Source organism: Lycium ferocissimum, chromosome 8 (assembly GCF_029784015.1).
Source record: "Lycium ferocissimum isolate CSIRO_LF1 chromosome 8, AGI_CSIRO_Lferr_CH_V1, whole genome shotgun sequence".
NCBI classification, from domain to species: Eukaryota; Viridiplantae; Streptophyta; class Magnoliopsida; order Solanales; family Solanaceae; genus Lycium; species Lycium ferocissimum.
In genome coordinates this window covers 2,353,073-2,380,580 of record NC_081349.1, presented here as the reverse complement: position 1 = coordinate 2,380,580, position 27,508 = coordinate 2,353,073, and the positions used below count along the sequence as shown (strand labels likewise).

General features: G+C 38.1%; 1 protein-coding gene across 4 annotated transcripts in view; it reads left to right on the top strand.

Annotated features, from left to right (window-relative positions):
- Nucleotides 1–27,508, top strand: part of LOC132067126 (mediator of RNA polymerase II transcription subunit 23) — a 69,758-nt gene that overhangs the window by 5,704 nt on the left and 36,546 nt on the right. For 3 of the 4 annotated variants that reach the window (XR_009417051.1, XM_059460251.1, XM_059460252.1), the window contains exons 3-15: nucleotides 2,133–2,232; nucleotides 2,354–3,322; nucleotides 12,958–13,192; nucleotides 13,799–14,016; nucleotides 14,532–14,739; nucleotides 17,867–18,147; nucleotides 18,424–18,507; nucleotides 23,695–23,789; nucleotides 24,069–24,231; nucleotides 24,318–24,563; nucleotides 25,761–25,931; nucleotides 26,074–26,187; nucleotides 26,301–26,426. Coding sequence is in view for 3 of the 4 variants with exons in the window: in XM_059460251.1 (XP_059316234.1) it covers nucleotides 2,133–2,232; nucleotides 2,354–3,322; nucleotides 12,958–13,192; nucleotides 13,799–14,016; nucleotides 14,532–14,739; nucleotides 17,867–18,147; nucleotides 18,424–18,507; nucleotides 23,695–23,789; nucleotides 24,069–24,231; nucleotides 24,318–24,563; nucleotides 25,761–25,931; nucleotides 26,074–26,187; nucleotides 26,301–26,426 (3,010 nt within the window). In the remaining variant the exon portion in view is untranslated. The remainder of the gene's footprint in view (nucleotides 1–2,132; nucleotides 2,233–2,353; nucleotides 3,323–12,957; nucleotides 13,193–13,798; nucleotides 14,017–14,531; nucleotides 14,740–17,866; nucleotides 18,148–18,423; nucleotides 18,508–23,694; nucleotides 23,790–24,068; nucleotides 24,232–24,317; nucleotides 24,564–25,760; nucleotides 25,932–26,073; nucleotides 26,188–26,300; nucleotides 26,427–27,508) is intronic. The other variant, XM_059460253.1, reaches the window with a different exon arrangement.

The following is a 27,508-nucleotide window of genomic DNA, read 5'->3' as shown; positions in this document are numbered from 1 at the left end:
GCAGGTTTCTTCATAGCACAAAGGGGTCTCAGGCAAGGTGATCCTTTGTCACCTTTTCTGTTTTTGGTAGTTATGGAAGGACTCAACAACATGGTTAAAACTGCAAACTTGAATGGATGGTTAAAAGGTTCTGATGTGGCTAGAACTGGCAGGTGACTCATCTACAATACGCAGATGATACACTCATATTCTGTGATGCTGAAGAAGAGCAACTTAGATTTCTGAGGGTGATTCTAGTATTGTTTGAAGGGTTATCTGGCCTGCATATCAATTGGAGAAAAAGCTTTTTGTAGCCCATTAATGAAGTCACAAACATGGGCTGCAATCTTAGGTGGTGAAGTTGGTTTCCTTCCAACTATCTACCTAGGAATGCCCTTGGGAGCTAGCTCCAATTCCACAGAAATTTGGAATAATGTGATTGAGAAGTGTGAGAAGAAATTGGCCAGGTGGAAGACTCAATATCTGTCATTAGTCCTTGATGCTCTCCCAACATACATGATGTCCTTGTTTCCTATTCCAACAGTGATCATCAATAGGTTGGACATCATTAGGAGGAACTTTTTGTGGCATGGGAATAAAGAAAGGAAAGGATACCACTTGGTTAAATGAAAAAAAGTGGTAGCTGGAAAGAGATATGGGGGATTGGGAATTAAGAACCTGAAGATACAGAGCAGGGCTCTCAGAATGAAATGGCTATGGAAGTTCACTAATGACAATCAGGTATTGTGGAGTAAAGTCAGCAAAATATGAAGAGGAAGACAAGTGGACGACTAAAGAGGTTACTACACCTCATGGAGTGAGCCTGTGGAGGTCCATCAGAAACTTATGGAGTGATTTCAAAACCAATACGAAGATGAGAGTGCTAAATGGGGAAAAAACTATCTTCTGGAAGGATGATTGGCATGAAGTTGGCAAACTGGAAATTCTCTTCCCAGACATATACAATCTTGTGCTTCACTAGCATAGATCTATTGCATAATTGTGGACAATCCAAGGGTGGAACTTTACCTTCAAAAGACATTTGAATGATTGGGAAATAGAAAGAGTGGCTCAATGTTTTTGCACAATTGAACAGTTTAGTGGGCTTCCCAGGTGAAGATGTTTTAAGGTGGCTGGGTAGTAGTAGTGGTTCCTTCAAGGTCAGTACAGCTTACAGAATGATGAATCACCCCAATCAACAAATAATCTGCTGGCCTTGGAAACTCATTTGGAAAACTAAAATACCACACAGAGTAGCTTGTTTTGTGTGGCATTTGGCTAAGGAAGCAGTCATTGCTCAGGATAATTTGATGAAGAGAGGGATCCCATTATGTTCCAGATGCTTCTTTTGTGGAGAAAAAACAGAATCATCTATTTAGACAGAATCAGTTAATCATCTATTTCTACATTGTAAGATTACAGGACAACTCTGGTGAATATTCTTAAAGCAGTAAGGCATATCTTGGACTATGCCTGGTAAGGTTTCAGAAGCACTAAAGAGTTGGGAGGAAGCAGGTTTGAAGGCAAAAGACAGAAGTAGATGGAGAATTGTCCCTGCTTGTATCTGGTGGACAATATGGAAGGAGAGGAACTCTAGATGTTTTGAGAATGTAGAGAATGGCATATAGAAGGTCAAGCTGAATTGTATTTTTTGTTATGTTTTTTGTGTGATCAGATATACTCAAATGATACTGTCTCTATCATTGATGTTTTAGGTTCAATATAGTCATAGGACAGTAGATTTTTGGAGTTCTCTTGTATATATGGTTTCAGTACAACCCGTGTACTGTTTTGCTCATAATTAAATATAGTTACAGTTACCAGTTTCAAAAAAAAAAAAAAAAAAAAAAAACGCTTAGAAGCACGTACTGTCTGATTAGGAGAGATTTGTTACAGCTGTACAATAGCTTTAAAACATTATGTATTTCTGTAAGTAGCTGAAATATTTTTTCCATGTTTATCCTCGAAAGATCAGACCTGTTAGATGCTTTACTTAAATTCTTCACTTCTACTTTCATTTCAAACTTGTGCATATTTGCTTTATGATGCCAAAAGTCTTATGATTGATTGCACTGACTCAAAAAAAAAAAAAAAAAAAAAAAAAAGGAAAAAGAAAAGAGAAGGAAGTCTTATGATTGGTTAGAGATTTACAGGAACAAGACACAGAAGCGAGTAACTGCTCTTAACAGAGAACTTCCTCCACGAAATGAGCAATTTCTCTTAGATTTTGGCCAGCTGCAGAGCCAGTTTACTGTAAGTTTTTCACTTGAAGAACAATCGCTCTGTTAGATCTTTGCTTTCTTTTATCTTCTGTGTTACATCTGATAAATCTAATGGACACATGCTTGTTCTTGTGTCTGACATGTTACTCCAGGACCAGGAACAGTTGCGTGCAGTGGCAGAATCTGTTCTTATTTCTCTGGTTATTCATTGCAGTAGTCACGCACCTCGTGCAGAATTTCTTCTCTTTGCCATATGCTGTTTGTCTAGTATAGGATGCATAAACTGGGATACTTTCTTGCCTTCTCTTCTCTCCTCAGTTTCATCAACTGAGATATCCGCTAGTCAGGGTAATCAACCATCTGGTGCTAATTTAACATCTGGATTGCTGCCGTCTTCCACCACAGTAGCGACTACCTCTAATTTTCAGTCATCAAATCCTGCATCTCCTTTGCCCACTGTCCATTGTATTGGGTCCCCTGCTCAATCAGCAGCTGAACCCTCATCTTCTGCTGCTTTGTCTCCATTGAAGTCTTCTGATGTTAATGGTACTAGCCAGCAGTCTATTGCAAAAGTGAATTTGTTGACAAGGGATAATGCTACAAGCAGTCTGCGTCAGTTATGTTGCAAAATTATTTTAACCGGTCTAGATTCTAATCTTAAGCCAGTAACACATGCCGAAGTTTTCCACCATATGTTGAATTGGTTGATTAATTGGGACCAAAAGTTACATGGTGTTGATGAATTCGACAGTGCGAAATATTGGAAACCAGATAAGGCCCTAATTGAGTGGCTACACAGTTGTTTAGACGTTATTTGGTTGCTGGTTGAGAATGATAAATGCCGCATACCGTTTTATGAACTTCTCCGGAGTGGGTTGCAGTTTTTAGAAAATATACCAGATGATGAAGCTCTGTTTACTCTTATTTTGGAGATCCATCGGAGGCGAGATATGATGGCTATGCATATGCAAATGTTGGATCAACACCTTCACTGCCCTACATTTGGGACCCCTCGACTTCTGCCTCAAGCCACGGGTAATTCGTCCGGTGAAGCAGTAGCTAACATGAGATATTCACCAATTACATATTCTAGTGTGCTTGGGGAACCATTGCATGGAGAGGTATGTATATGTGATCTTATTAGAAACATGTTAAAATGTCATTTAGAAGCATACTGATTAAATATGAAAATAGGAATCTGTTTGCTTGAGAACAAAGGAGAAGGTGAGACATCTTCCAGACTGAAAGAACATTTTAGCATCAAATTTGGCATTCCTCTTAGTCTTCACATTTTAGCATCAAATTTGGCATTCCTCTTAGACTTCTTGACATCAACAATAATATTATATGTTCGATCTGTGATTCAAAATTCATGTATAACTTTTGTTTGTGCCCCACTTTAGTCTAAGGAGGATAGTGCCCCAATAAATGTACTTCAATTATTCTTGACTAAATGGTTTTGGTCCTGTATTATACTTATCCAAAAAGAAGAAAGATCTAGAACATCACTTTCGTGCTTATTTGCTGAAGCTTATTAAAAACACCGACTTGATACACCTCCAACGCCAACGTTTGGTTGAATTAGTCAAGGCCTGTTACTTATCAAACATAAAAAATAAAAACTAATAGAGCTGTTATTTAGGAATGCAGAAGCGTGGCAACATTCATTGTTTTTCAATCAACTACTATAGATTTTAATGGCTTTTGCCAGTAAGAGTTGGGCAGTTTCGAAGATTAGGATATGATTTCTAGTGACTAGTAGTATGTTAGGAATTTTTTTGCTAGTGTTGCTGTTAGAAAATATTGCGGGATTCTGATTCTAAATTGTATCTTTCTTGCTGCTCGGAACATATGGAGAATTATGGTATAGCGGTGTTTCGCCTAAACCAATGGATTGGGGCAGTTATTACTTTAAGTTTGATTTTTTGCTTGTGATGTGTAGACACTTGCTTACAATTCTTAAATTTTGAGTTCAAAGTGCTCTGGTGTCCTAAAATTGGATGTAAGTTGGGTATTGGCGGTAAAAAGCAGGGATAGTCTTGGTTTTGATTGTGGGATCTTGGATTATAGAAATGGCTTTGCTGGTCGTTTGTGGAGGTTAGGCTGGCGTATCTGATCTGTTCTATAGTGATTAGAGCCTATGTCTAATGCCTTTTTATGTGGTCGGCTATGAGTGAGATAGATGTTTCCACATGCTCTGGCCATTTCTGATTCTTAGTTGATTGGGTTGGGTCCTTCCTTATCTAGTTCTCTTTAGTTGATTGGTGTACCTCTTCCAGTAAAATCCATGAATCTTTGGGACTCTTGTACTTCACCACAGTGATCTCTTTACCCTATGGGCAAAAACATTTCCTGGATTCTCCAATGCTTCTTCTTCTCCGGAACCTCCACTGCCTTCTTCCGATGAAAGTTCAAATCTGATTTTGCTCTCCACCCAGATTGGGATATGATAGGTTATTACATTTAAATGGACACCTCCCTCGGCAAGCTTCTACCGTCGTTCGAGACGAGAATTCTAGCCCATTTCATATGATTTTTAAGTTCAGTCTCCTCTTTTGTGGCCACCCAACCCCCACAATTCCTATCTCTTGAAATACTTTCTGCGACCAGAGATGAAGAGGAACTCCAACTGCTTTAATCCAAGTTTCCTTAACCTTGATGGAATTTAAAACACTCCCCACTGTTGGACTCCACCATTCAAGATGAAGAGACAGTTTCTTCCATCTCCATTGACCTTGAAGGATCAGGATCAACTCAGCCATATGTCTATTCGGGAACTCGAACAGGAACATTTAACCATACATCTCATAGATGTTCACGCCGAATGCATTCTTCTGGTTAGAAGTTAGACCATCCCCTTATATCAGCAAGAGTAGGTCTTTCTTTGACATCCTCTCCAAAGTATCTAACTAAACATCTTCTCAGCAGCCCATTATCCTGTGAAACTAGTGGTTCAGCAACCACAATGTTTCCTTCCTTGCTTTTAGCCTCAGCCACATGAAGTGTTCTTGATTGCCATTTACTTTCTTTAACAGCCTTTGCATATGGGTAGTTAGCACTAGTAACTTTGGGGGTGGGGGAGGGGGGTGGGGAGTGCAGCAGCTCTGGTTTTGTGTAGCATTTAATGAACCTCTTTAATCTTAAATGCTAAGGCCTCATTTGTTTGCACTTAATAGAGGTCTGAATCTGAATATTTCAGATCTCAGTCCATTAACTGCATTTGTTTTTGTTAAGTATCTAGCCACGTAATACCTCTTAACAGGTCAGATCCTAAACAGAGTCTGAAAATCATTCAGACCTATGCTTGCTCTTTTATTTTTTAATGTTAAATTTTACTATTAAACTTTTTCTTCTTCTCTAATTTTATCTCCCCGTAGAAACCCAAATCATTCATGCTTAAGGATTTCTAACCCTGCCTCTTAATTCATCTCATCTCTCTTATCTATTGTCAGACTAATGGAAATAATAAACTATAATTCAACCTCTAAAACAAAGGAAGCAAGAAACAATCTCCATTGTTGACCATGCTTCTTCCCAATCATCACTCCTCTACTGGCCTAAGATAATATAATTGAAATTCATTGCTAGAAAAATTACCAATGACATATAACCATATATCAATACATGGAAAACAACCATGAACAAGATCTAGAAAACCCACCCACCACCATCATGATAGTGGTGATCTTTTATTCAGTTATGCGGCAAAAATGGTGGGTCTCTTAGTGAGAGTAGGTGGTTGGATGAATATTGGGAATTGAGAAAATAAACAAAATTAGAAATTGTGTTAATTTCTTCTTTTTTGTCTTTGAACTTTGAGTTTAGAGAAGGATTTTGAAGATAGTTCAAAGCTCTTTTTTTTATTATGTTAATTATTACTCCCCCCTCCCAAATTATGTGTGGGAATCATGTGACTTGCACATAAGAGGGGAATCATGTGACTTGCACATGCAATTCTTAAATGAACTACTTTATTGATAGTTGGTGGCTCAAATAAGAGGGGAATCATGTGACTTGCACATGCAATTCTTAAATGAACTTTCGGTCCTGGGCCTCACACACAAGACCCATATCACGGGTCTCTTCAAAAAAGAAAATTGGGCCTGATTTTGCAGGCGAAATCATCTTGAATGACTAACAAGGCCCAAACCTCTCTATTTCCACTTGGCAACATAACAACTGTTTCATAGAATCCCTGGAACTTGCAGTTTAGAGTTCTACGCATGCAAACCCAAGAGATACATAAGAAATAAACACTTACGTAGAGATGGTGATGAATTCTAGTAAGCTGGTGATCGGGGAGACTTTGAAGAAGACAGTGGGGGCAGAAACTTAAGTCGAGGAAGGGGGTCCCGAAGGGGGGGACAGTGGAAGAGGGGTTGATTGAGTTAGTAAGTCAAAATTGATCAACCCTATCGAGAATTGGGAGGTAGAAGAGTCTAACCACTTCTTATTCTTCAGTAACAAGCTATCATGGATAAAGAAAGAGAGACTTCAATCTGGGCACAACAAAATATGATCAAACTGAGCAAAATTTTCGGGATAGACTTCAAGGGTCATGAATAGGAGGCCCTGGAGTTATTATTGCAAATTGACAGGTGCAGACAAGCTAGAAAATGGAGCCTGATTCTGAATGCAAAAAGTGGTTTAAAGGTGTACAAGAATTAAAAGGTCTTGTAACATTTGATGTAAAGTTCAAGAGCAATGGGAACAGGAATAGGGGGAGGATTATGATCTCTATTGTCTAATGCAATTCAAATTAATTTCACGGAATGTGAGGGGTCTTATCAACAGTAACAAAAAAAGTTTGGTGAAAAGTCTAGTGGTTGACTGGAATACAGACATCATCTGCTTCCAGGAGACTAAACTAGAGGGGGACATCACATAATTGGTGAGGCAGATTTTGGCATGTTTGGGAGCTAGTGGAACAAGAGGAAGTTTTTTTTTTTTTTTTTTTGGGGGGGGGGGGGGGGTGGGGGTGGAGAGGGGGGATAAAGATGATGTGGGATGATAGAGTTTGGAAAGGGGAGGTTCTCGAAATTGCTGCCTATACTCTGACTTGTAAGTTTGAGGCACTGCTCCAGAATTTCTCATGCCATATTACAGAAGTTTATGCTCCTAACTAATTGCTATATGGAAAGGACTGTTTGGGAAAAAATTGGATCTGTGAGGGGTTTGATGGATGGGCCTTGGGCTGTTTGTGGTGACTTTAATGTTGCCAGGTTCATATCAGAAAAGAGAAACTGTATTAGAAGAACAAGAGGTATGAGGGAGTTTTCTGATTTCATTGAAGACATGAATCTCATTGATCTTCAACTGGAGGATGCCACTTTCACTTGGTTTAAAGGGGACAATCAAATAATAGTCTCTAGGATTGACTGGATTTTGATCTCTGAAGAGTGGGATGATTGTTTCAGTAATTTAAAACAAATTCCTCTTCAGAGGCTCTATTTAGATCATATCCCACTAGCTCTACAGGGTGGTTCTTGGAACAGGAACAAGAATTATTTCAAATTTAAAAATTGGTGGCTAGGGTCTAAAGGTTTCGCTTATAGAATTAGAGAGTGGTGGAACTTATTCAACTTCTCTGGAAGGCCTGACTTCATATTGACTCGCAAGTTAAAAGCTCTGAAAACTAAACTTAAGGATTGGAGTAGGAGTGAACTAGGAAATTTGGGCTCTCAAAGGAAGAAACTATTAGAAAAGTTGGCAGTATTTGATGCAGTTTTTGAAGATAGAATCGTAACAGAAGTGGAGACAGTTAGAAAGGCAACAGTTACCATGGAATATGAGCAATTAGTTAAAAAATGAAGAAATTTCCTGGAGGCAAAAATCAAGGTCACTGTGGTTAAAAGAAGTTGATAGGAATACTAAGTTCTTTCACAAGATGGAAAATGCAATAAGAGATACAACAATATTGATGAGTTGCTAATACAGGGTGAATTGACTCAGTTTCCAGCCAAAATTGAAGGAGAAATAGTTGAATTTTACCAAAAGTTATATTTGGAAACTGGACAATGGAGACCTAATTGCCAATTTACAAGCTGCCCAGTATTATCAGAAGAAGAAAAGGAGTCTCTGCAGGGTAGTTTTGAAGAAATAAGTCTTGAGGTGTTTAAAAGACAGAATCCTTTTCTCTCAAGAAAGGGACACCAATTTCAGAAAGATCAAGCAGTCTATTCTTCATAGAGTAACATCTGATCATTCACCTCTGATCTTACAATGTGGAGACTGGGAAGCTTCAAAATCATATTTCAAGTTTGAAAATTGGGGGTTGCAGACAGAAGAATGAAAGAGTGAAAAGCTGGTGCGATTCTTCAATTATGGGGAAAACCTGATTTCATTCTGGTGACAAAATTGAAAGCATTAAAAGGGAAGTTGAAGGAATGGAGCAGGACTGCTCAAGGAAATTTGGGATTACAGAAACAAAATGTGTTGAAGCAATTAGCTGAGCTTGAGGAGTTGCAAGAAAACAGAATAGTGGAAGAAGGTGAGATAGCCTCAAGGATAGCACTTACTATGGAGTTTGAGGACATAGCCAACAAGGAAGAAATTGCATGGAGACAAAGATCCAGAGCACTGTGGCTGAAACAAGGAGATAGAAACACTAGCTTCTTCCATAGAACAGCCAATGCTAACAGGAGATTCAACACAATTGATAAACTGAAAGTAAATGGAGAAGTAACCACTGAACCAACAGAGATACAAGAAGAGATTGTAGCTTATTATGAAAAACTATACACTGAGACAGAAGATTGGAGACCTCAATTAGAAATGAGGAATTGCCCAAGAATTGAAGCAGAAGATAATACAATGGCACCTTTTGAACCACATGAAATACTGGAGAGCATCAAAGCTTGTGCTTTCGTTACCTAGTCTAATGGTTCTTTTTAGAACTTCCTGTGATTACATCCCTGAGTTTATTAAATCTAAACCTTACCATGTAGGTCATACTCCTATTAAACCTGATAAATGGCCCTGACCTAGCAAACCGAGGAGATCTAATCATCCTATCTTCAGCTCATGGATGCCTTAATTTATGTTCCCATATTTTTTATATTTCTTTTACGAATTTTCAGACTTTCTTCAATTTGTTAAGTGTTTTCTGTGCTGAAATTTAACATGACTAGTTTTTTTTTTTTTAATCAGTAAAATAAGAAGTATTATTGATATAAAAAAAAGCATAAAGAGAATGCTGTTACATGTTACATCCAAAAAAAAAAAAATGAGTAAGGACTTCACAAAAAGTGTAGTGAATTAATGAAATCAATCATGGCGTCCAGCTCTAACACATATGCTGACCCCATATTGCACCAAAAACTAGCAAGGATATACAATTAGAGTTTTAGCTTAACTACACCGTCCTTGTCTTTGAAAACTCGTGCATTTCTTTCCTTCCAGAGAACCCGCCAAAATCTGCTGGGATTGAGTTCCATGTCTTCGAATAGGACTTGGTCAACCTATTTTTGACCAAGCTAGGAGAAAATCTCGTGTGGTTCCTGGCATGCACCACTGGATCTTCAAGATATCAAAGAAGAAGCTCGATATGTTGGAAGAGAACTCTCTTCCTCGAGGAATAAATTTACATCTTCTCCCTCATTCTTGCAAAGAGAGTATCAGTTGCATAATAAATATTTTGATTTCCAGCCAAAGAGAAGCATTTAGCTTGTTCTTTCGCATTGTTTTTAGGCCAAGGGTCACAACCCTTCGGAGTTCCAATATATTCAACGGAGCTATTCTAGATAGATTGGCTAGTTGTTTGTAGTAGTCATGGCCTCCCAATTGCCAACTCAAGAACTCTAAGGTGAATTCCTTGTTCGGTAGCTGTTTATATCTTGTTGAAAGTTTGAGAAGCTTTTAGTTGATTACAAAGTATTTTCTCTACACTTAGGGCCTTATTTGATTGATTCAGTGTTTTTTTTTTTTTTTTTTTTTAAATTATATGGATTTAAATAATAATTCTTTGGGTAATCCTTGTTTTGGTACCTCAGGCATCATGTTGTTGCATGTATCTGGAAGTACTTAGATGATAAGGTTTTTTAAAATTAGGGGCCTTATTTTGTTAGTTGCTTTCGTTTGTCTAGCTCAAGTTATTTGCTACTTACCCTTGTTCGAGTTCAGAAGAGTAGCTCGCATCATTTTTCTTTTGTGAAGGTTGCAGTTGTATATATCCAACTTAATCAGTACATAGGTTGTACTGAAAACCATAGCAGAAAGGAAGAAACTGGTCCAAAGTTCTAAAAGTCTAACAAGAACCTAGAATCTCTATTATGGAAGTACATAAATACGGTTGCTTCTAAACAAAAAAGTCTAATGCGACGCGGTTTGATCTTATGGACTTCCTTTGGATCTTGAAAATCGGAATTCCTCTCTTTCCATATTGTGTTTTTGCCGGGACAATCCATCAATCTCGAAGCTCCTATTCTTGCCTCTCCCGGTATAAAGTTGAATAATCATTCCTGCCAACTTCGCTAAGGTTAACATATACCACGGACTGTTATCCACATTCAGAAATAGATGACTAACGTCTCAACCTCTTCAACTCATAGATAGCCGGAACAAAGAGAGTTCTCTTTTAAGGGTTTCTTTAGGACTTCCCAACAACCAAGTGAAACAAGGACTTTGAATGGTATCTTCACTTTCCATATGTGTTTCAATCACGTGTATTCATCGCTTATCTTTGGATTGAAAATTTTAGGTAGATACCTTTAAATATGCCACTGTATTCTCTACAACTTTTTACGTCTTTAAACTCTTCCACTAGTCTTTAGAACACCAGATTGTATCGATTTCTCGAATCATAACTCCAATGTTGATACCATGATGGGTCACGTTCATTCTTTTGTTGTTGCCGCATATGAATGTCAGGAAAGAGTTCCTTTAGGCTGCTAGTACCCAACCATTTGTCCTCCCAGAATGAGGTGTTGTCGACCGATAGTGAGTAAGAGATGAAGTATGTAAAGACTGGCCAATTCCGTATGATGTACGCATATCCTCGGTCATCCATTTGTTGTCTTCACCATCTTTTGTTTTGATGATGCTTCCCCGCAGGGATGATGTTAGTATAAAAGAAGGCATTTATCATATATGATGCGTCGATGCGAGTTTATCGTGACTCTTAGCCTAATGATAAATTTTTGATTTCCACATAGCTTCTTGATGGATGGATTGATCACGACAATATTCAAAGACTTTGATTTGGACTATTCTATCAGGGCCCAACGGAATGCTCGAGTATAGATTCCCTATGCTTGTATAAACGGGCAGCTTATTGGGTCCTGGTTAAATTATATAGATTTGATTGGTTTAGGCCAAAGACTCGCGGCGGCCAAAGTTAACTATTGCTAGCGGGTGTTTGGAGGGTTGGAAATAGACGTTAGAAGTCTAAAGGATATCGGTACCTTTAAGTTGAGTAGGACGATCACCTAGTGTTTTTGGTCTGGAGGTCAATCATGAGCTCTATAGTTTTCATTGGCGTCCAAACCCACGTGGGTTCCGGGTCGATTATCCGTGGAAGAGAGGTTGGTACCAAGTCAGATCAATCATACCGTATTCAATTATCTTTAGGAAGGGATGTTTCAAGTATCTTCCGGGTACACTTTTTTTATACAAGGGAATGGGGATATCGACAATGATGTTACACATCGTATTGGTGCGGGGGGTTGGATGAAATGTAAGGCTCGCCCGCGTTGACAAGAAAGTGCCACCAAAACTTAAAGGCATAGATACACAAAGTGGTAACATATGATGATCGTGCAAGCTTTGTTGGATGACAAATCAAGGTGGGTGCCTGCATATGTTGTTCGTTAGTCTTCGGAGACTCGGAGTTAAAAGTCTAGGTTCGGAAGATGAAAGTCGTTGAAGGACGAGAATGTTGCGGTGGATGTGTGAGGCTTGGCGAGCCTCCAGAAGGGAGAGATAGGATTAGGGAATGAAGATATCGACAATGATGTTACACAAGGTGGGAGTGGAATCGGTAGAGGACAATGCCACCAAAACTTAAAGGCAAGAAGTGGTGGCGAGGACTTTGTTGTGAGATGGTTTGATCAAAAACTCTACGTTCGTGAAGATGAAGAGGCACGGACGAGAATGTTGCGGCGGAGGTGTGAGAGGATTAGGAATGGACGGTTTCGGGACAGGAGGGAGTGGAATCGGTAGAGACAAGAGAAGTGGTTTGGGCATGTGAAGAGGTGATTACGGACGGGCGGAGGTGTGAGAGGTTGGCTATGGCTTGCGAGAGGATATGACCTTAGATGGGGAGTGATTGTGGAGGATGACCTAGATAGGATGTAGGGAGAAGGCTAGTAGGTAGTCTCGCTTATTCCTTCATACTAGTAGTTGTATTTTTGCTCATTCGTTTAGTGTCCTTTGACTTCTGCTTATATTTGTTGGGCCTTGTACTTCGATTATCTCATTTGTCTATGGTAGCTACTGCTTCATTTCTTTCTAGACTATTCTATCATGATCTTCTCATTTTTGTTATTTCTCATTTTCATATTGCTTTGTTATGCCTGTCCTTATCTGACCTCGTTGTCTTGTTTTCTCTTGAGCCGAGGGTCTTTCGGAAACAGCCTCCCTACCATTCAAGGTGGGGGTAAGGTCTGCGTACACTCTACCCTCCCCAAATCCCACATTGTGGGATTCCACTGGGTATGTTGTTGTTGTTGTTGTTGCAAAAGCTGATCTATAATGCCTCTGTTGTTTAGTTAAAGAATCCTTTTGTTGTTTAAATTTACTTGCATTTATTTGGAAACAGGATCTTGCAGCATCCATTCAAAAAGGAAGTCTGGATTGGGAGCGAGCTTTGCGTTGTCTAAAGCATGCTCTTCGGAACACTCCATCACCAGACTGGTGGAGACGTGTGCTTCTCGTGGCTCCCTGTCACAGGCTTCATGCCCAGGCTCCAACTGTGGGTGCTGTTTTTACGTCGGAAATGGTTTGCGAGGCAGTTATTGAAAGAATTGTTGAATTATTGAAGTTGACTAATTCAGGCAATATTCTCAGACTTCAAACTCTGCTTGAGATTGTATTAGGACTTGCCAGTTTGTACATTTCTCAATTTTCCCCTTCTCTTTCTTATAATGTTATTATCAATATTACTATTCACATAGAGTATCTCCTGCATAGTGCTTCCCTTTCATATCCTGGCTATGAGAATTCAATCTTCATTGTCGTGTGAAAGTAAAAATTATGTTAATCTGATAGAAAACAAAACAAAAAAAAGAATGGTTTCTTAGTTGATTCAGAAAGCTCCATCCAAGGGCATGGCATAAAGGAAAATGTCGATGCTTTGAAAGAAAGTAAAAGAAGACACGAGAGTATTTTTCTGAATTGTTGTGCTATATGACCTTAACTTGTCTAACTTGACAATAAAGTGTAATACGGGTGTTTGCTGTGGGTGAGAACCGTGCACCAGGATGTGTGCTTCTTTGAGAAAGGTCGCTTGCATTCTTGGGTCACATAATATGTTTACTCTCAGACAATCTGTCCATTTAATTAGTTTATTGTTGATATTAATGATTTACTCTGTTTGCTAGTAAGTTGCTCTCCCCCTTTGTGATTGACTTAGTTTGATAGCTTTACTGTACTCTCTGCAGAAATTAATTGCTGGCAGGAGTGGCTTATATTCTCAGATATATTCTTTTTTCTCGTGAAAAGTGGATGCGTTGATTTTGTGGAGTTTGTGGACAAGTTAGTATTGCGAATTCAAGAGGGTGATCAACAAATACTTAGGACAAACCATGTTACGTGGTTACTTGCACAAATTATTCGGGTTGAACTAGTGATGAATGCTTTAAATACAGACTCAAGAAAGGTTATCCATCTTGGCTATAAGCTGATTACTTTTTTATAGATAAGAAAAATATATACTGATTGAACTTTAATACAATCATTTTGGCAGTGACCTTGCTGTTTTAGGTGCTAGGTGATTGCATTGCTTTCATGTTTATCTGTCTCGATTTTTGAGAATTATTGGGGAAAGATTCCGGAGGGAGAAGGGCCCTCCACCATTGGGTGGTTCGAGTCACCAAGGGGCAAGTGGGAAAAAGCCACTGTTGGCTCCTTGGAAGGGGAGGGGTGGGGATAGATTTGGGGGTGGTTGAGGTTTGTTAGAAGAAAATTCCCGATTCAGGTGCTGAACCAGAAATGCGTCATTGCCAGTTTTTATTCATGTTTAAAGCTTTTAGTAGCTCAATCTTCTTGTAGCATTTTTACTTTTTATTTTGTTTTTCCTGCTTGTCATGTTGATATAAGTTATAATTAGATTATGCTTTTGATGTTTTAGCCGCTCGTGGAATGTTTTTTGTGATTTTCACAATTTGCTGTTAGGTGGAGACAACCAGAAAGATTCTTTCGTTCCATAAAGAGGAGAAAAGCTCTGATCCCAATAATCCTCAAAGTATCCTACTTGATTTCATTAGCAGTTGTCAGAACTTGCGCATTTGGACACTAAATACAGCAACAAGAGAATATCTGAATAACGAGCAGCTACAAAAGGGAAAGCAAATTGATGAATGGTGGAGACAAGTTAACAAAGGTAGTCATTTCATTAAACTATACGAATTTAAAACAAGTTCCTTCATTTTGCGTAACTGGTAAAGTTGCTGCCATGTGACCAGGAGGTCACAGGTTCGAGCCGTGGAAACATCTTGTAGAAATGCAGGGTTCGTCCCTTCCCCGGACCCCGTTCATAGCGGGAGCTTAGTGTGCCGGGCTACCCTTCCTTCATTTTGCGATATATTTTTGGTTTCACAAATAAGGTGTTGGCCATCGACATATCTATTACCTCCCTCCTCTGTATTGCCTTTTTTTTTGTTTTTTTGTTTTTGTTTTTGTGGTTAAGGTCTTTATTTCCTGTCTATCGGTCATTAGAAATATCATGGTTTGTAACTAACTTTGCAATTCCACTAAAACAACGGAAATGGAAATGCTGTCCAAGTTACCGTTTTCACCAATTAAGGTTTCAGACTTTTGGAGTTAGTCTGGCGGAAATCATGTTGCTGATGGGGTTATGTCTGTACAAAATATTGATAAAGCTGCTGCTGCATATACGGGGATTGGGAACCAGTAGTATCAGCAAAGAGTGATGATGTAATTTAAGTTCAACCATTGAAAGAAGCTATTACAGTTTCTTTGAATCCATAATGGAAGAAAAAGATGTATAAGGCGATATCAATTAGTTGGAATTAAGGCTTAGGCATGTTCGTAACTTGTAAGCTTACATTAGGTCCAATGTTTTTGTAGGAGTGTCCTTAGTCTTATAAAATTTGTATGTCAGTGGAAAGTAGAATAAATAGAGAAATTCTAGTCTTGAAGGACCTAATTGTTGAATATTTGAATGAAATGGGGTCAGTGAGTGAGGATTCATGTAGCCAACCCCAATTAGCTTGGGATTAAGGTGTAGTATTGTTATCTTAACAATGTGATATGCCAAGACCTTTCTAAATTGTATCGGAAATCATACATCAAATGGAGTTGGGGTGATGTCTGGGAAATTTTGATATGCGTGCATGGTTCTAATGCTGGTGTTGGAGGTCTGAGTTGATACTACTTGGCCTAAATTTTCATGAGGGTGGTAACATGATGTACAGAGTCTGGCACCTGCATGGTGTTGGAAGGCTGGAAGGAGAAGTGTTATAAGCTTTGAATGGAAACCCCCGTAAAGGGCGGCAATAACTCTAATGTTCCTAAGGTTGCGAAATCATTGTCGCGCTGTCCACCATCAAACAATGATATGATGATTTCTTAGTCTGGAACTAGACATTTGGAAACTGATCAGAAGTGTTAGACAAATGGTACGTTAACTCACTGCAACACTCATTTGGAGGGAGCTCGCATACTTGTATCCCCTGTTTTCATATGTTGCACTTTCTTGGCGCTTCTTTTGTTATATTTAAAACTATGGAACTCTTTGTGAAAAAATATATATTTTTTTTAAAGAAAGTTATTGAATGTTAAAAAAAAAATCATGGTCGAATAACTGACGTTTGAGACATTCGTCATAGGAAATTTTTAGGCGGTCCTTTTGCTTGATAGTAATACAATGGGTTCTTCCCTAATGTGGTTTGACCTTCCCTAGCCCATGCAGATAGCGGGGGCTTAGTACACCGACTACCTATTATATTAATCAAACTTCCTTTCCAACTGTCCTTTGATGTTTTCTTCGCTTCTATTTATATCTTTGAAAGTGTGAGATCATTCCAGTTGGTGAGGTGAAGAATATTGAGGTCTTAGCACATGTGCTGAATTTCAAGATTAGGGTTCTTTCTCCTACTTATCTTGGTTTACCTCTAGGAGCAGCTAAGAAGGACCGGCAGCTTGGAATCCGGTGATAAAAAGGCTAGGAAATAGGCTTGCAAGTTGGCAAAAGAGATATTTATCTAAAGGGGGGTGGGTTTTTTTTTGGGGGGGGGGGGGGGGGGGGAGTGTTAATTAAGAGTATGCAGTCGAGCATTCCCACATACTTCATGTCTTTGTTACACGCCCAGTAAGTGTTGCAGGGAAGTTAGAAAACTTCAGAGGGATTTTTTATGGGATAGCTCAAGCGCGGAAAGAAAGTTTCACTTGGTAAATTGGGCGATTTTCACTACACCAAAGTGTTGGCTTGGGGATAAAGATCATAGGGTATTTAACAAGGTGCTATTGAGAAAGTGGCTATGGAGGTTTGGGGTAGAGGTGAATGCTTTTTGAAGAAGGGTGATTGCAGAGAGGTATGGGGTTTTGGAAGGGGTGTAGAGGGCTAGAAATGTTTCACTTTCATATGGGCGTGGTTTATGGTGGAATATTTCAAAGGAGTGGGAAGAGTTCAATGGGAATATAGGGTGAGTTTCTGGGAACATAGGTGGTGGGGGAACAACATTTTGAGAATCACATTTCCTAACATATATAGAATTTCTTGACAAAAAAGATGTCAATTCAAGGGTTATGGAGTATACAAGGGGGAGAAGTGCATTACAATTTGAGGTTTAGGAGAAATTTGCAAGACTGGAGTTTGAAGATTTTCAAAACTTGATTGTTATTTGTAGAAAACCATGTCTTCTTGTAAGGGTTTCTATTTTCTTTGCTATACTTCTTGTATACGGGCAAGCTTTTGCCCTTTCTTTAATGAAACTCATTACTTTATAAAAAATAAATAATATAAGCTCAACTATTTATTAAACTCATTGTATAGTCAAGTGACCTCACGTAGAGGAGACTGAGCGTAATTTGTTTCTCGTGCGATGTTGGAGTACCTTTTTTTCTAGGGCAAGCAGCAATGAAGCTGCTGAACCTAAACAGAAGATACTTTAAATATCTAGTGGAGCTCAGGGTAGCTTTAGCTTGGTAATAAATAAGGAATTGAGCAGAATCACCTGGGTTCAATTGGTATGCAGCCGTCTTAATATGTCCAAGTCTCTGTGGAGTGGATGTTGAGCTCTTGTTAAATTTTGTTGCTCAACCTTTTCCTGTCTATGTGAGTCAGACAGGGGTCTTCTCTTCTCTGTTGCGCTTTCATGCAGCCAATTCTATTGAACGCAGATAGGTCGTTATGTTTAAACTTGGTTTGGCTGGAACAGGGTATTCTTCAGTTTCTAGCTACTGAGGATTACTTTGCCTCCCCAAGCCCTTCTCTTTTGAGATTTCTTTTGATTAGCATTATTGGTTTTTGTTTTGCATATGCTCAGGGGAACGCATGATGGATTATATGAATTTGGATGATAGATCAATTGGGATGTTTTGGGTTGTGTCCTACACCATGGCTCAGCCTGCTTGTGAAACTATCATGCACTGGTTAACCTCCGCGGGGGTTACTGAGCTTTTACCTGGACCAAATTTGCAGTCCAATGAGAGATTAATGGTGATGCGTGAAGTTAGCCCGCTGCCAATATCATTGTTATCGGGATTGTCCATAAATTTATGCTTGAAACTGGCTTATCAGATGGAAGAATCAATGTTTTCTGGACAGGTACTTATTATACCTTCTCTATGTATAAAAAGTTCAGTTCTCATGAGCGACACTACGAGATTTTGTGAAAAGATTTGAACGTCTCTCTTGTTCCACTCTTTCTTGCGGTTTTATTTGCTTGGATCCTGTTGTTTTGTAGGATTGTTATACAGCTTTATGATCATACTAACTCCACTCTGACCGGAGCTAGCCAGTAGTTTCCACCCTCCTATTTTCTTTTGATGCTTCATTGCACCAGTTATTAATGCATAATATCATTCTATCATTTCATTGCAGGCCGTGCCTAGTATTGCTCTGGTTGAAACCTACTGTAGGATGATGCTCATTAATCCCCATTCGTTGTTTCGTTCACTCTTAACTGTAACTTCTCTTCTCCTCTTCTAATATTCCTTTTTTGATATATAATTCTCTGGCATGTCACTGCATTTTCTCTGGAATTACATTCATTGCGTCAAGCTTCAGTGCAAAAGAAACCTCCCAAGAATGTCACATGTGGTTGAGTTATGTACCAGATTTGCTGTAATATGATAATCTCTGTATAAGTTACTTTAATCATGGCTCGGTACTATGTTGCGCCCTAACAGGATCTTAAAATGGATGTCAAAGGCAATAAATGTTGAGTTATTCCACCAAATATGGGAACTGGATAGAGTCCTCTTATCTCAAACATCTCTGTCTAGTTTGAGAACAAGAAGTTATGAAGAATCTGCTGCTTCCTCCTCTGAGTGTCTCCACTACAAAATCCTCTGATAAGTAGCATGACCTGTATTTTAGGGCCTTCAACTAGTTGGAAAATTTAAATTCATCAAGGCAGAAAAATAACTATGATTGGATAGGCACAAAGTCAGCGTAGATGGTCTTTTACCATTATGAAAGGAGATAGCTACTCGGTTTGTATCTTCCAGTGATTTTCTTATTTTGGAAATATTATCTGAAAACTTAAGCTTATCTTTCGTTGAAGCACTTTACTGAACGAGATGGTCTTTTACAGTCTATAAGCACCTTACAGTTGGCGCTAGTATAAGACTTGCAGAAAATAAAGATAAGGCTATTTCCGTGATGATAGTTTACAGAAGATCTTAATTGTGTTTGCATCTTCTGACATAACAACCATTCGCTATCTTGTAAATATAAGAATAGCTTATTAGGCTATAATGCCATGAATGGTTTCAGTTTGCATATATTGCAACGTAAATTTTGCATGTGTGGCACTTGCTTATAAAGACAAGTAGCAGAACTTTTGTCCCGCTATGAGATGCCAGCAACTTATTTTTTGTTTGTTTGTTAAGAAGTAACTTATCTGACTTGTTAGTCTCTTTTGTTAATCATTATGATAAAATCCGAACTATTTATTGTTACTGTAAAAAGGTAAAATACTTGATTAATTTCATTGATATGTTTCCCATAAATCTGGGGTTATACAGAAACATATATATTGTATACGAGGAGAAAAAAAATCTGAAATATGATATTCTAGATTACAACAATTATCGTAAAATCGTAGAGGATCAGATCCTGATATGGAGAATATTCCTGGATGCTCTATAATCCAACACTTCCCCTCAAGCCGTTGAATGGATATCTTCCATTCCTAAGATTGCTTTCTAGATGTTGAAACACATTGTTTGGCATTCCTTTTGTTAAAACATCAGCCACTTGATATTTTGTAGATACAAATGGGTACAAATGATTCCGCTATCTAATTTTTCCTTTATGAAGTGTCTATCTACCTCAATATGCTTAGTGTGATCTGCTGTCCAAGATTATGAGCTATACTTATTGCTGATTTATTGTCATAATATAGACTCATAGGTCGATGCCATCTTATCTTCAAATCACCAAAGATTACTTTAATCATAACAGCTCATAAACTCCTGTAGCGATAGATGTAAACTCGGATTCTGCACTTGACCTGGCTACAACATTTTTTTTTTTTTTTTTGTACTTCTGCAAGTCACCAGATTTTCTCCTAAGGAAGTGCAATATCCAGAACTTGACCTTTGATCCGCTAATGAACCAGCATAATTCTGTATAATTTGAGAAGAAGAAAAAGCTTCGTTGGAGTTGAAGAAACCCTTCGGAGGCAAAAGTTCAAGTTTTTTATGGCTCAAAACGGCGGATAAATACAAAATTCTTTCATAAGATCACGAATGCAGATAGAAGGTACGACATGATTGATAAGTTAAAAGTGAATGGGGGATTGGAGGAGGATCAGGAAGTAATGAAGAGGGAAACAATAAGCTACTACAACAATTTGCACAATGAAAATGAGGTCTGCTTATAATTCAGATTGTCGTAGAATTACAGTGGCTGATAAGAAATGCCTACAAAGGCCAGCATAATAGGTCGAGACAACCATTAGAAGTTGCGAAAGTAAAAAGGCTCTATATCCAAATAGGCCCAACATGGCTTTTGCACTGTTGGACAGTGATTAAGGAGGACACTATGGGTGCTGTAAACTTGTTTTTCAGATTGGAAGGTTCTAAAGAAGCTTTAATGCTTCTTTTATTGCTCTTATTCCTAAAAGGTCCGATGCAGAGGAAATTAAAGATTTCAGTTAAATAAGTATAATGGGGAGTTTCGCCCCCACTGTTTAGCTTAAGTGACAAAGCTTTAAAGATTTGTGACTTAGGTCATAGGTTCAAGCCCCGCGTCCATGCAAAATAAGCCTATAGTATTTAAGTGGAGAAGGGTAGAGGAGCGAGCCCATTGTTCCCGATTTCGAAGGCTGCAGTTGGTCCTAAGAATTGACCCTGACGGATTTCTCGGTCACTAAAAACATGTTTGATAAGGGGTTTCTACAAGATCATGAGGGTGTTTGGACTGGCTAAATGCTAGTCAAATCAGCTTAAAAGCTCTTTTTGGTTTGTTTTGTTTTGGTGTTTGACAAATATCAAAAGTGCTTTTAAGCCAAAACAATCCAAACCATGCCAAAAGCTATAAGTTGGAGTTTCCCAACTTCTGATTTTTTAGCTTAAAAGCTAATTGGGTTTGACCAAGTGATTTACTATTATATCCATATTTTTATGATCTCCAAAGTAACCTCTCTCACTAAAAGCCCTAACTTCATTTTCTTTCTTTTTTCTCCATCCCTCGATGAATGCATTTTTTTTTTTTTGTTTGTTTGTTTATTCAAATGTTTATCAATGATTTCTTCCAACGACTGTCAGTCGATCCAATTACTTTTTTGTTGATTTATGTGAAGATTTCTAAAAGAACGAATCAATATTTACTTAAAGAAAATATAGAGCCCGTTTGGATTGGCTTATAGCTTAAAGTTGTTTGCAGCTTATAAGCTGAAAAAAATAAGTTGGGGTAGTCCAACTTATTTTTTTTGGCTTATAAGCTGTTTTCAGCTTATAAGCTGCTTTAGATAAACTAAGTTAAATGGGTCCAATTATTTTTTTGAGCTTATTTTAAGCACAAAATAACTTTAAGCTGGCCAGCCAAACACTCAAAAAAGCTGAAAACAGCTTATAAGCCAACTTATAAGCCAATCCAAACGGGCTCATAAATAGTAAACTTGAATTCTTTCATTACTCATAAAGTCAAAACATCCATTTCCAAAATGAATAGAACAATAAGTACAGGAAAACTCCAGTAAACTCTTAAAATTTGACTTTTGATATAACCTATGAGATTCCTTTTAAAGCTTACTGTAATTTCTATAAATTTTTTGCATTGTATGTAATTTACTTACAAACATTTATGAAATTATTAATTAGTATGTATATGTTCTTTAATTAAATACTTTATATCTATGAAAAATAATTTTATTTAATTTTTTAAACTCATTTCTAATGCCAAAAACTTTAAGGACATTTTAGTAATTTTAACAAAAAAAGTTCTTATAAGCACTTTTTCACCAGACGTATCAACTGCTTCTTTTCGGTTTCGGCTCTTCTATCTAAACGCATAACTACTTAATCATGAATTCAGTTCCAATACTTAACAAATGCTTTTCAGCCCTTGGTGCTTAAAAGCTACTTAAATTCAGCTCTATATCGAAGATGTTGGCAAAAAGAGTTAAGAAAGTAATGAATGTCTTGGTAGCACACTCAGATGGCTTTTATCTAAGGATAAGGAAGACAAGTTACATATGCAATTCTTTTTTTTTTTTTTGTTTTTGAAATTAGTTACATATGCAATTCTTATTGCAAACGAATGCCTTGACAGTAGAAGGAGACAAGGTTAAACTGGGGACTATTTTTGAGGTCGAAGACACTAGCAGGGTCAACGAAAATGCTCTGGAATATGAAGAACCTGAAGCTAAGGTTAGCAGAGAAAGGGTAAAATGGGTGGAAAGTCATTGCTCCTAAAAGTGAGTTCATTGACAATACAGTTAGAAAATAAACTAGTGAAAAGGGAAAGCAAGAAGGCGTGGGAGGATGAAAGGAACTGGGAGAAATGAGAGTGAGAAGGGTGGGTGGATAGAGGGGTCGACAGGGAATAGGGGGACTTTTGTGCACTCGAAGAAAATGTGTCTGGAGCAGCTGGTTTACCATGAAATTAATCACTTACGAAGATCGAGAGCCCACTTTTTGCACGAGGAGGGATTTTCCAATATTTCTAGGAAAAATGGCACAAGCAAAAATGTCTGATGTAGTTCAGGAAGTAGTTGCTCAACTTTTGAGAAGGTAGGTGGATGTCGGGGGTTTTCACAGTTCAACAGAAGGGACTAACATGTCATTGGTGAAGCAGGCAACCTTTTACATATTGAAGGGCAACAACAATGTCATAACGCTGCTGGAACTAGTCAAGAGGAGGAGGAGACTTTGGGAGATACAAGAACAAACAGAGGAAGACTGTAAGTATGGAATCAACTGATAGAGGTACGAGGGAGTTGTGGACGGGATGAGGGAGGCCAATTTTGTAGTGTGGGAAGAAAAAGGAGATTCACAAATATAGACATATGTGTAACTGGTATTATTGCCTAGCCTACATGCAACACCAGCATTACTTGATGCAGGTGCTTTCCTTTTGTATGATAGTTAATTAGCTTCATTATGCAGGCTTACATCAGATATGAAAGGATACTCTGAATCATACCCCTCGGGCTTTGTCCCTTACCTGTAGGCAGCGACTTCCCCGCAGCGAATTCCCTTCACTGTCGCTCTGCAAACTACGTAGTAGTCAATTTTAGTGCCAGAATGTCGACGGTATGGTTGGCTTTCAATTGCTTTCTTGATGAACTCGCATGAAGGGCAGTGATTTAGCTATGAGAGAAAGTTCTAATGATCTTGAGGTAACTCAAAAGTACAGGCATTTTTACGTGTCTGTAGAAGCACTTAAGTTCTGTATTCTGTTGGTCAGCAGGTTGTTGATTTTTTATGGTGAATCAGTGCAACATATTAGTGATCATTTCCTTTTGTCTCTTGCTAATTCGGATGAATTGTGGCTTCCCTGTATGTAGTGCTGCTAGAATTTCTGTCTAAGTGGTTTTATTTTCTTGGTAGGAGAATTGGATAGTCTAACTCGTGTATTTGTTTGCACACTTTTCTACTGGAGTTGATTTCGTTTTGCTCTTGATGCAAACTTCTATTTCAGCATCTGACATCGAGGAATCCCACCACATTGACCAAGCCAGGAAACACGATCTTGGTGTTTGAAATTCTTAACTATCGTTTCCTTTCGCTCTACAGGTGAGTGAAGTTACTCATCTTCGGAATTCTTCAGTTTCTTCTCTATTATCTGTCTTCTCTACTCGTGTTTGTGAATGATGTTCAATTTGGCCTCTACTAAAGAAAAGTACATTCACATTTCTACTTTTAGAGCGAGAACATCTGTGATCCGCTTGATGTCTCTAGTGCTCATAGCATGACCATCTTTTTAAATCTCCTTAATTATTAGGATTCTGTAACTTGATTGTCTAAATAACGGATAATAAGTAAAGTGGTCAATAAACTTCTGCTCTTTCCTAGGTACCAAGGCAAGAGCAAGACATTGATGTATGATGTCACCAAAATGATTTCTACACTGAAGGGGAAACGTGGAGATCACCGCATTTTCAGATTGGCTGAAAATTTATGTATGAATCTGATTTTGTCGTTGAGAGATTTTTTCTTTGTGAAGAGGGAAGGGAAGGTGGGATATTTCCTCCAGCTGAACTTTTGTAGATGCACTGTACCTCAAATTATAACTTTTTCTTAACTATTCAATGCATATTACAGGGTCCAAGTGAGTTTACTGAGACTTTAAATAGGATAGCGATCGTCACTCTTGCAATCATAATTAAAACTCGTGGAATTGGGGAGTTTGAACAGTTACTGTATCTTCAAACAATGCTGGAACAAATTCTTGCAACTAGCCAGCATACCTGGTCTGAGAAAACTTTGCGCTATTTTCCTTCAATTTTACGTGATGCCTTGAGTGGGCGAATGGATAAAAGGGGCTTGGCAATCCAAGCATGGCAGCAGGTACATGAAATAGTTCCTCTTCGTACAAATTATCTGAAGCTGTAAACCTTCTTGTAAGTTATCTCTTAGGTCCATGTCTTTCTGTGCTTTATGAGTTTGCTTAATCTTTAAAGCTTTCCCCATGTCACTTTGATAGATAAGGTCATGACGGATGTTGAGTTCATGACATGGAAGGAAAACTAGAGTCAAGAAAAGTTTGCATTGAAGTAGAAAAAAGAAGAGAAGGGTGCTAAACTGCATCTCGATAGTCTTAAAAACACTAGTAGAAAATATGGCCCAAAAAGACGAAACAACTCTTCATAGCTCCATAATTTGTCTTCTATAAGTCGATATAGAATGAAAAACCTCATTCTTTACATTAGCTAGTTTGCTTATTACTTATTTTGCTTAAGTTTATCAAAATTTATTTCCATCAGAAATTACCTGTGCATCTCATGAAGGTGTCAAATTTAAATGTCAACTGTTTGCTTAAACTTTACATATTTATTTAATGCCCTGAAGAGTCTGTCTGATAATTTTTATCAGGACTTAAGGCTGAACAAATTAACCAATTAGATTTTGGATGTGTGACTATGTAAAATGGAAATCACTTACCACATTAGGTGCCACTTAAAATCTTTCCAGACTGAAAACTGTCCATAACTAAAAACTTAATATGAGCAACCATTTAATCGTTTATTATGGGAATTGAAGTATGGTTGCGTATTAATCATAGAGAATAGCTCAAATTAGCATTTCGTGATATAATTTAGAAATCAGGACTTCTGTTTTCTGCACTCAACATTCAAAGCTTTAAATTGTTTAGTCAACACATGTTTCAGACTTGGCTTGTTTGTATCAGTTATCAAACAGCTCCGAAGCTGTAATCTTAGTGATTGCATCTGTTCCACAGCTGCTTTGTGAGGAGGAATTGCTATTTGATGAGTGATCTCCGGAAGTGAAAAAGAATAAAGAAATGAAAAGAGTATGATGTATTTTGATGAATGATCTCCAGAAGTAAAAAAAGAACAAAGGAAAAGAGTGTGATTTAAGATGATAGGTTTGCATCATTAAACGGTTTGGATTCAGCAAAAAACAAGAGATAAAATGTTCATCAATTGAGGCTTTGCAAACAACTGACAAGATGTTTCCAATTCATGTTTGCTCATGCTATTATTTGGGGAGCTCACAATTGACTTCTAGATGTTCAATTTGCAGGCAGAAACAACTGTTATCAATCAATGCACACAGCTTCTTTCGCCATCAGCTGATCCCACATATGTTGTGACTTATATGAACCACAGTTTTCCTCAGCACCGCCAGTATCTTTGTGCTGGTGCATGGATACTAATGCATGGGCATCCAGAGAATATTAACTGCACAAACCTTGTAAGACTCGACTTCCTTTTCCCTTAAGTTATCAGAAGCTTTTGTGTGCTGATCAACTCATCAAATTCTTTGTCATATGGAGACATCCCCAACCAAAAATTCATCTTTCTCGTGATGACATTCCTGCTAATATTGGATACAGGGACGTGTCTTGAGAGAACTTTCTTCGGAAGAGGTGACTGCAAATATTTATACAATGGTAGATGTCCTGCTTCATCATATTCACTTGGAACTACAGCGTGGACATCCCTTGCAGGTTTAATCATACTCCTTTCTCACTCATTCTCTGGACCTATCAAACCTGCATGGAGTATCAATTCTCCTTGCCCTGCTTTTGCCTAATGTCATCCCACACTTTCTATTCCTCAGGATCTTATGCTAAAAGCCTGTGGAAACCTTTCAGTTTTCATCTGGAACCATGAGCTTCTGCCTCCAGATATCCTACTACTGGCACTTATTGATCGTGATGATGATCCACATGCTTTGCGCATTGTAGTATGTTCTGTATGATCTTCCTCAATTAGTTTTCTCGTCTTTATTCATCTTTGTCAGGTGTGAACTGCGGTGAAAGCATATCATCCTTAATTTTTATATTGATGGTTTAACATTATTTGCTTATTCTATTCTTTTGATGATTTCTCTGCTCTCAATTCTAATGATGTCTTAACGGGAAATAATATTTTACGTCATGGTTTTGCCTTATATTCAAGCATCGGATTGGGTTTCATTCCTTTTTAATATACTTTCATTCTTAAGCTATAGTCTTATGAGGACAAATTGGTAATACTAGCTTGCTTGAAGAAAGCATTATCTTCTCTTTGTCTATGATTTCTTATTATCTTGTCCAGCTGATCAAACTTTAACATGTCTTGCGGAGTTACTAAATTCCAATCAGTTTATTTTTGGGCTACGGAAGCTATCTTCCACAATTAAAAAGTGCAGAGAAGAACTAATGGGTCTGAATGTCAATGAAACAAAAGTATATTCATTTACTAAAAGTAAATAATTTCAGAAGAATTTATTAGTATGAGATGCCAAGCATCCGAGTCAGGAATCTCATTTCTCTGTATCATCCTTGATAATGCATAAAACCAGGCCTGTGTTAAGGTCCCTAATTCTGGATCGAGTCGCTGGACGACTAACTGGAAAGTCAGGCCCAACACGCAGGTCTAAGCCCTTGTTCTTGTTCCTTGACTTGTCTATGATTGCTGAATTTTGCAATTCATTCAGGGAATTGCAGACCTGGGAACTTGTTTGAGAAAGTTCCAACACTCTGTAACTTGATAAAATCCAATCTATTTTATTAATAACGTCAACTCTGTTAAATAGAGGGTTACAGTAGCAAGAGTCCTAACAACTTAGAATAGCAAAAGTCCTATAAAACTGAAATAACAAGAATCCTAACCCACGCAGGGAAGTTTTATTTGACTAACAAATAATTCAGAAAACATTAATCATTATCTGTCCTATTAATTCTCTCGTCTGGAATATTGTTTCCCCACAAACGCATCAATAAAATTACTCCCTTCCTGGAGAAAAAGCTTGTCCTCAAGCTTGAAGTCTGGAAAGGCAGATTT